A 9,702-nucleotide genomic window follows, 5' to 3' on the forward strand; every position below is an offset into this window, starting at 1 on the left:
CAGGTTTCCAGTGTTTGTACCATATTATTTCACAACACTCAGCCATCCTTGCTTGAATGTAGGAAGGACCAATCAAGATAACATAAATCTGTCCTTGTAATGAACCCTAATTATCGAATAAACGACCTAATAACTGACCGTGTAATTACCTTAACTATATACTGCATGGTTGTCTTTATGGAAAAAACAAGGTGACTCAACAGTCCTCCTGATGTTTTTTTGTTTTTAATAAAGTTGCTTTGGTTTTAGAATGGGGGGAACAGAATATTTTTACAAGTGGAGAGCTGAGAACATGATTCACAAAAGAAATGTGAGGTTAGACCTGGTCAAATAATTTACAAGCTAGTGGGGGGGGGGAGAGAAAAGAAAGGGAGAAAAGGGAGGGAAACGTTTACTGAGCCATTGAGCACTTATTATATGCCCAGGCATCATGTTGGGGGTTCAGTACACACCTCAATACTGTTCGAGAGCTTTCTGCAATGAGAGAAATGTTCTATACCACCAATTTAATTCCCCCAACAACACCTGTTAGGAAAGTGAAGCTCAGGAATGTGACATAGCCATTCAAAGCCACCAGGAAGAGGCAAGGGAGAGAGTCTAACCCATGTCTGTTTCCAGGGGCCTTGTTAATTCCACACAGTGTGGTGCTGACTAGCCTCGCTCAGACAAAAAGATACATAAAGATAATGCATTACATCTGCATTGGTAATCATGCGACACGACACGTATTTCATACATATCATTTCATTTCATCCTTGCAACTCTTGTAAAGCAGGTGTTTTTATCCCAATTGATATATAAGGAGACTGAGGCAGAATGGTTGTCCAAATTTTTGTGAGCAAAATTGAGAAAAGTGAGTGGATGTGATCCTGAGGGTGGGGCAGCTTGCCCACTGTCCCACGGCCAGAGATTCTGGGATCTGAGATTAAAGAGGGAGCTTCTACAGCTTCAGATTCCACTCGTCTGGATTTTTAGTTCAGATGCTGTGTTTTCTCTACGTTTGAAGACCGCAACTCCTTAAAGGACAGGTCATCCGTGGGCGCCAACCTCCCCATTTGCAGAGGAGAGGCCCAAAGAGATCCTACACTTGCCTGGGGCTGCCCCTTCCTGGTTTTGATGAAATGCTCTGAGTAGACACAGCTCTCCTGCACTGTCACTCTAAGAATAGCAAATGTTACTCCAAAAGTCAGCAAGAAAGTGAGTTCAAATATCAATCAAATCCAGTTGCATACCTATGCATAGAGCTATCAGAAATAAAACTCCCTGAATGAGGTTCAATGGTACTGCTTTGGCATTTGGGACTTATCGTCAAACATTCTATTGTCCTCTCTGTGGTAGGAGATCACACACTCTGGAGCAACAATACTGAGCTAATACGGCAACTAGATTTTAAAAGAAAGAACTCAGGGCCTTGGGGGAGAATTCAGGTGATTAATTACAACATTCAAGGCAAAACCTATGTCTCATATATTATCTCTCCATCCATCTTTATCCATTTATGACCATGAAAATTGTCTCAAATATAGTGGTTGCATCACAGTATGTGTACTGTTATCAAGTCAGCCTGAACAGTGGGAGATAGTTTTAAATGTGCTGTATCCTCAAGCATATTTCAGAACCCACACTGAAGTACTCTGAGAAGATTGGCTTGATGTAGGCTTTGCAATGAATCTAATTCATTAATTTAATTTAACTGAGAAAAGGCAAATAAGACCACAGATGGCATTTTTGATTGTCTGATGCTGCGAAGTATATAGGGCAAGGCTTCTCTAGAGATCAATCAATACATCACAGTACGTGTCAAATAGAGCAACTCAGGGCACACAGAGGTAAGACTTAGATAATGCAAATAGTTAGGGGTCTGGAGGGAAAGGGGTTGGGAAGAATGGCCCTGAGCAGCACTGCAGAAAGACGAGGAAGCACCTACAGCATCCTTTTTGAGAGCAAAGGAAGAAGTCACAGCACCATTTGGAATCCCATAAAGGGAAGAAGGGAATCCGGGCAGGGGCACCCAGCCTGGCAACTTCCCACCACACATAGCAAAAGCTGGAGGCTGCAACCCAACATATAAAACCCAGGGATGTATCCAATGCAGCTATTGGCTCTAATTACAAAAGTGCTAGATTGTTTAAAAAGAAAATTGTATAAAATGCATTTTCCTTACCTAATTTAATTTCCATTTTTGACACCATCATATGCCAAGAACATAGTATCTTATAACATCGTGTCATTTAATCTCTTCTAATTGTCCTAACTCTTTGATGAAGTGGCTCATGCTCTTGCCATTTTATGGAGGAAGAAACTGTGTCTCAGTCCAGCTCTCTGGGCTGGTGAACGCTGCAGCAGGACCCCAGGCCCTGCTCTGCGATTCCAGACCCAGGTTCCTACCACCTCTGAATCCTGCCATTGTGTGTTCATGATGCCAAATTCCACATAATCAGTGGAGCTTTAAATAGGACCGGAGTTTTAAAAGGTGCCTTTGTATTGCGGTAGAGCTCTGTGCTAAGAAAATCCTTTCTAAATAAAAGAATTAACCATATGCATGGGAATGTCACAGGATTCTCTGACTCCAACTAAACCCCAGAAGTTTAGAGCTGGACACCTAGGCCACCCGTTTCCAGTACAAAAACTCCTTATTTAACAAGCAGTAAAACTGAAGCCCCAGGAGTGAACTGACTGGCCCAAATCCCTGCCGATGGCCAGAAACAGACCAGGACGAAGGAAAACCCTAGGGCAGCACAGTACCTGGTACAAAAGCTTAATTATGCTTTTGACAATGAGGCAACTTCTAAAAGACATTTTCTTAAAGACAGCGACATACACCGTATGTGCACTAGTTCTCTGACTATAACATACCTAGAAGTATTTACAAACATACATGCACTCATACACAGTGCCCCAAAAAGTATATTTTAAGAAAGGAAAAGAGTATTAAAATTATAATACTCAAGTCACATTTGATTTCTGCAATTACAAGAGATACAAGATACGATATATACGATAACAAATGTTATCAGTATATAATGCATATTACAATTTTAACATAGTTTTTCCTTTCTTAAAATGTGTACCTATTTCTCAGCACCCTCTGTATATATAGTCACACAATTGCTTGGGTAAACACTTTCAATAATATTTTTCTTTTTAGGGTAAAAAATTATATAACCCATCTAGTGAAAGTCTTTAGCTGGAGGCTGCAGCTTCCTCCGATGGTAAAGAATTATTGTAGTTAATATTTTAACAGCTGCAGTTAGAGCCTTCTCATCATAGAATAAATTACAAATACATACACATATTTACAAGTTACCATATGGCTATGGTCACTTAGGGCATAAAAAATGAATTGTGCTATGTGATGACTATTACAAAATGTATTTTAAATTAGTTTGTCAACTTTGGTCAGTGACCCTGATCGGAAATGTGAACATTATCACAAGTAAGAATTGTGTTCATCTAAAATAGTAATTATTGTACTTTCAGAGACGTGAACTAATAGTCACAGTAAGGAGACTTTACCTCTTTTATGTTTACACGGATGGAGCTGGAACATACTCTCCTAAGTAAAGTATCTCAAGAATGGAAGAAAAAGTATCCAATGTACTCAGTACTTCTATGAAACCAAGTTATATTTACTCACACTTTGTTATGAAAGATAGATCACAACTATAGCCCAGGATGAAGGAGAGAAATGGAGTGGGAAGGGGGGGAGGTTTGATAGAGGGAGGGTAAGCAGCAGGACCACACCTATTGCAAGGGTACAAGTCAAATCTATCAAGTGTAGAGCATAAATGTTTTAACACAATAATCAAGTAAATGAGGCAAAAGCTATGTTGATTGGTTTGATGTAAGCACATCAGATTGTATAAAAAAAACAACACATCGTATCCCACATATGCGTAAATGTATTCATGATCTATGTGTATATGACTTAATTAAAGAGAAGAAAGAGTGAGGACCTAAAGTCCTTTAAACATCATCAGATGTGGATGAGCGTAAGGAACATTCTATCACATGTTCATACCCCTAAAACAGGAGAAGTCATTTAGAAGAATTACAAATCCTTCCCCTTCCTATATCACTCTTCCAGTGTCAAGCCCAGACTGTCAAAACTCAGCATAAGAAAAGATGGTGAAACTGACTGCAGGTCGCATTCTTACTATAAAATCATTCTCAGCTTTGCACCCAATTTGTGCTCAGTAAATATTTACTGGGTATTCATTGCTTAACCAACAGCAAAAGCAGTTGTCTGTGCTGATAAGTCAACTACCCAGGAAATTAGAGAAGGCAAATGCAGTTCCCGTGTGTGGGTGTGTGTTTTACAGATAGTGGATGGGAAGATGAGCAACGCCCAGATGATTCTTCTCATTGACAATGCCAGGATGGCAGCGGACGACTTCAGCCTCAAGTAAGTCTCCTCTTCACAGTGTCGTGTGGGGTTCTGTTTTCTGGCTTTACTAAAAGAAAACTCATCTTGCCATTACCCTCATCTAAAATCCTACAGTTAAAACAGCAGATCCAGTGTGTGGTACGCAAATGGCCCCTACCTTAAGTGAACCAGATATGAAACAGACAGCCTGGGGATATTTGAATATGAATGAAGACTTAGATGATGTTAAAGAGTGGTTATGAATTTCAGGTGGGATAAATGTTATACTTATTGAGAAGAACATCTTTTTCTTAAAACACACTTGCTCAAGTATTTAGTGATGAAATGTCATCACATCTATAATTTGCCTTAAAACACTTCAGCAGTGAATACAGATGAAGCAAATATGGCAAAATGCTAAAAAGTCGCTAAATCTAGGTGTTAGGCCTATGTCTATTATTCTATTCTTCTCACTGTGAAAGTTGACTTTGAGTCATCATCACAGAAAAACATAGCATGAAACAGACATACAAAGGACAACCTATATTTACTCATTTTCTCTCATTAAACCTTACAAAAGTCTCCTACGAAAAGTAAGAGACTCGTCTCTAAATTAAGATGAATCCCTTCAAAGACCATAGGCTCCCAGCAAGAGGCCCACTCTTCTCTTCCTTCTAACCAAAGGTATGAAAATGAACACTCCTTTAAGAAAGACTTGGAAATTGAAGTCGAGGGCCTCCGAAAGACCTTGGACAATCTGACCATTGTCACGACAGACCTGGAACAGGAGGTGGAGGGGATGAGGAAAGAGCTCATCCTCATGAAGAAGCGCCATGAACAGGTAGGACTCAAGACTCCCCTCCACGGGGCCTGGTAATGAGCACAGCTCTTCACCTGCACAGTTCAGCTGCGTGAGAAACCACCACCTGGGTCCCAGTCCTCATGTCTTTCAACCTCAAGAATCACTAAAAGTGTTTAATTTTTTTTTTCCAATTTCAGGTTTACCTACTCACATGTCCAACATAACAACCAAAATGCAATTACAATTAATGATGAATTGGTCAACATTTTTGCAACACAATGTTTTGTTAACATGATACTAGAAGAATAAATGTGTGAGACTGAACTTCTTTCATTGACCCAATGTGCAGCAAATTGGGGAACAATAAAATAAACAGAATCTGCTACAGATTCTGCTAAATATAATTCTTAATTAAAATTTTTCCAGAAACATCTAAATGGCTTTATTTATCTCTTTTTTTTTTTATTTTTTGGAGACAGAGTCTCACTCTATTGCCTTGACTAGAGTACCATGGCATTAGCCTAGCTCACTGCAACCTTAAACTCCTGGGTCTATAGGTTCCCACCACCATGTCCAGCTAATTTTTTTATTTTTTTGTAGAGATGAGGTCTCACTCTTGCTCAGGTTGATTTTGAACTTCTGACCTCAAATGGTCCTCCCACCTAGGCCTCCTGGAGTGCTAGGATTACAGGTGTGAAAGTGAGCCACCACACCCAGCCTTAACTGACTTCTAAAAAGTTTCAATCCATCTGAAGTTCCTGAGACTCTGATAAAATGATAGAAAAACAATTCCCATTTTAGGCAAACAAAATTGCTTCAGAACATCAAAGGGCCTGGTTTCTGAATAGCTGGTTAGACAATGATTGTTAATTAAACCTTCCCTGTGGCTGCTTGGTTTCCATGAAATCCTATGGGCGTCAGCTGTACAGTCATAAGGCATTGACAATATTTTTAAAGCCATAATGCTTTCAGACTTTTGTTCACTGAACTGTTTCCTAAAAGCTTTGGCCTATAACCTGAAACATTCAACTGCTTAATTGTGTAGCCCTTTTGCCAGTGAACATTTGCTAAAGAGTACTTTGCATACTGTATAAGCACAATTCTTTCAGTAATCACAGAAGCCAATCGATTACCTGTCTTGTGCTATTCCTTATAAAATTATTATATTTAAAAAAATCTTATAATCTTTTGCCATCAAAAAGAACTGAGGAACCAAACCAGACCAAAGTGTAGCAACAACGTAAGCTGAATGTTTAAAAGCTCCATTTACTGCTGCCAATCAATGCAACAATCCAGCCCTGTGATTGTCATAACCGATTCATTTTCTGTCTCTGTTACTGAACAGGAAATGAAGGAGCATCATGTGCCAAATGACTTCCAGGTCAATGTGAAGGTGGATACAACTCCAGGTGAAGATCTGATTAAGGTCCTAGAGGATATGAGGCAGGAATATGAACTTATAATAAAGAAGAAGCATCAAGACTTGGACACTTGGTATAAAGAGCAGGTAAAAAACAATTGCTCAAACTTCCCAAAGTTTCCATGTCCACATGGTCCCAAAGCTGATGCCTCTGTTTCTCTTGTCTTGTAGTCAGCGGCCATGTCCCAGGAGATAGCCACTCCAGCAGCTGTTCCGAGCAACCAAAGTGATATCCATGAACTGAAGCGCACATTCCAGGCCCTAGAGATTGACCTGCAGGCACAGTACAGCAGGGTGAGTCTGGGCTGGGAGAATCCCAGGTCCCACACCACCTCCTCCATGAATTCTTCCATGACTCCTCTCCTAGGCCCCTATATTCCAAAAACTCCCTTGAGGCAATCTCTCACTTTCTACTTTGCATCCAAATTGTACATGATGAAAATGGTCATAAGAGGTGTCATGAACTGAGTGTCCAGATGGTGCCAGATGTGCTAAGTAGTTCATTATATTAAATGTCATTAATCCTCACATTAACCTTTCCAGGTAGCTCCTAGTGTCCTCATTTTAGAGATGAAGAAACCAAAGCTTTAGTAGTTAATTGGCCAAGGTCACACAGCTAATCAGTGATCAATGGTGAAACCAGTGATGTTTTGGGGTGGGGAGATTCTAGGAGATTCTATCCCCATAATTCCTATCAGCACCCTCTCCACTTACAATCAGGCTGCACTCCCCCACTCCTCATATACGGAAATTCTGGTGCCAACATGGCAGGTGACAAATCCAGGCCTATCTAACACCAAAGAACTGCTCCATTATTATGTGTGTCCTAACCCCCAGCAAACTCAAAGTTCTTCTGTCTAAGTGAACCATCATCCTAATGGTTTATGAAAATGCTCTGTATGCATATCATAAGCATTCAGAATTCATTAAGGAATGTCTATCATTCAATTCCCTTTACAGCCTATTGAATGTTCTAATCATTCATCAATATAATTCCTGGGTGCTTCTCCACCCTCACTGTCTTGCAAGGAAACCATGTGTTTATTTGTTTTGCAGATGCCCATGGCAAGTGTTATGTTTTACTAATCCATAATGGTAAAGAGATGTTAAAAATGTGTATTGTATCTTGGCTGTGAGTCTATCTATTTTAGAAATGTGCACTATATAGATGACAATAATGAACACAGAAATAATTATAGTGTTTTGCAGCTTTCGAAATACTTGAACATACACTGTTTCACAATGACTCTGTGAAGTGGGCAAGGCATTTATACACCCATTCTCATGCATTCTGCTGTCAGATAGTATTCTTAGCACTAAGGATTCAGTAATGAAAGAGTTGGTATTCTAGTGGGAGTGACAGTCAATATGCAAATGATCAAAATATAGAGGTGGAGAAAATGGTAACAAAAAAATGAAGGATGGGAGGAGGTAAGACAGCCCTTCTCTGAAGACACAAAGACAATAGTCCCAGTTGCTGTCTTCTTCCAGGAGTTTTCGATCTAGCCAGAGATGAAATGTAAGCAGAGGAGGTAAAGAATGGCTAAGACCAAGGCAGCAGGTGCCTCATGTCTGGATGAGCAGTGCAGACAGTAAACAAAGGCTGCGGTGTGCCACGGAGTCACCCAGAGCTCCCTGATATGACGGTTTTATGCTCAGAAAATGGGCTTCCAAATTCCCAACACTGCTCAACTCCTGACTTCCCCAGCCCCAAATCTGTAAGTCAACCTCCTTGTCACCTAGAGATGCCCAGCAAACCCTAGGACACTGAGAGGAGGAATCAGCACATGCTAAGTGCTACTGAATCCATCGAGCCATCAACTGGTTAACAAAAGAAATATCACTTCCTCTTCCAGAAATCTGCTTTGGAAAACATGTTATCAGAGACCCAGTCTCGGTGCGCCTGCCAGCTCCAGGACATACAGCAGATCATCTCGCATTATGAGGAGGAATTGATGCAACTACGCCACGACCTGGAGCGTCAGAACAACGAATACAAGGTGCTCCTTGGCATCAAAACCCACCTGGAGAAGGAAATCGCCACCTACCGCCAGCTGCTGGAGGGAGAGAGTGGAGGGTAAGTCTGGTGTGAGAGGGGCATGTCTGGGCAATAGCCACGCTAGAGAAAGAAAGGTTCATGCTGAATTTCTCTGGAGGATACCTCCATCAGGTTGTATTTGATTAAGCGGCTAGGGTGAATTAATCAGCTAATACTTCTAGGACACTAAGATTTGCAGTTAGAACAGTTAAAATTAGTATATTAAAACCTTTAGAAGGAAACACTTGAGAAATTTTTGGCTATTGTGTTTCCTGGTGGGAAGGCACACAATTTTGGCTTCATGAAAAGAAGACGGCAGTGGGAAAAGATTCATAAGAGATTGAAATGTCTAATATGTCTGACACCCCAAGGAAATGACTACTCGGCCATATAAAGACCAGACATTCTATGACCTAAGAGAATGGGTTAGTTAAAAAAAAAAAAGAAAGAAAGAAGAAAACTACATAAATAAAATGTCATCAGACCAAACCTTGAGCAATCTGAGAAGCTCAGGGTTCGCCAGCTTGAGACCTAGACTTTAGACAAGCTCCTAGTGGAGGCAAAGCCTGCAGCTGGCTGAAAGAATGGGGCGATATTGTAAGCCTCCCCAGACTCCAGGATTAGTGAGAGGCAGTGCTCCCTCCCTTCTGGACCCAGGAGGTTCTCCCATTAACTCATGACCTTGAGACTACTGAGCTCAGATAATTATCCTCATTAGAGAGCTGAGAATTTACAAGCAAACGAAGGAAGTTAGTTCATTCTGAGTTTGTATAATTGTTGCTAATACTATGTGACCTTTAACCTTTGTCACTTTTATAGGACAATGGAGGAATCTAAGTCGAGCATGAAAGGTAAAAAAATTTCTTTTATTTTTTATTCTTTTTTTCTTAATGAATCAGCATGTTTATCTGTTCTGTAGTAGTTATAAGCCTTAGTGTACTCCCAAGTATGCTGTATTCAAAAATTATTTCACTTCCAAATGGTCAGGAATTTTCAATTAACAAATTAGGTGAAGCAGAATGAAGCGGGCTTTTGTTTGTCCTCAATATATGTGAAAGCTCTTTGCAAGCAGTAAA

The 9,702-nt window shown here is 40.3% G+C and overlaps 1 protein-coding gene across 1 annotated transcript in view; it reads left to right on the top strand.

The window, feature by feature from the left end:
- The window catches only part of KRT23 (keratin 23), a 12,707-nt gene that overhangs the window by 1,552 nt on the left and 1,453 nt on the right, over positions 1–9,702 (top strand). Inside the window, exons 2-7 of the mRNA XM_003786372.2 lie at positions 4,323–4,405; positions 5,051–5,207; positions 6,514–6,675; positions 6,760–6,882; positions 8,445–8,665; positions 9,446–9,477. Coding sequence (XP_003786420.1) covers positions 4,323–4,405; positions 5,051–5,207; positions 6,514–6,675; positions 6,760–6,882; positions 8,445–8,665; positions 9,446–9,477 — 778 coding nt within the window. The remainder of the gene's footprint in view (positions 1–4,322; positions 4,406–5,050; positions 5,208–6,513; positions 6,676–6,759; positions 6,883–8,444; positions 8,666–9,445; positions 9,478–9,702) is intronic.

This window comes from Otolemur garnettii, unplaced genomic scaffold, assembly GCF_000181295.1.
Source record: "Otolemur garnettii isolate 467f Iridium unplaced genomic scaffold, OtoGar3 scaffold00018, whole genome shotgun sequence".
In the NCBI taxonomy this organism is placed as follows: Eukaryota; Metazoa; Chordata; class Mammalia; order Primates; family Galagidae; genus Otolemur; species Otolemur garnettii.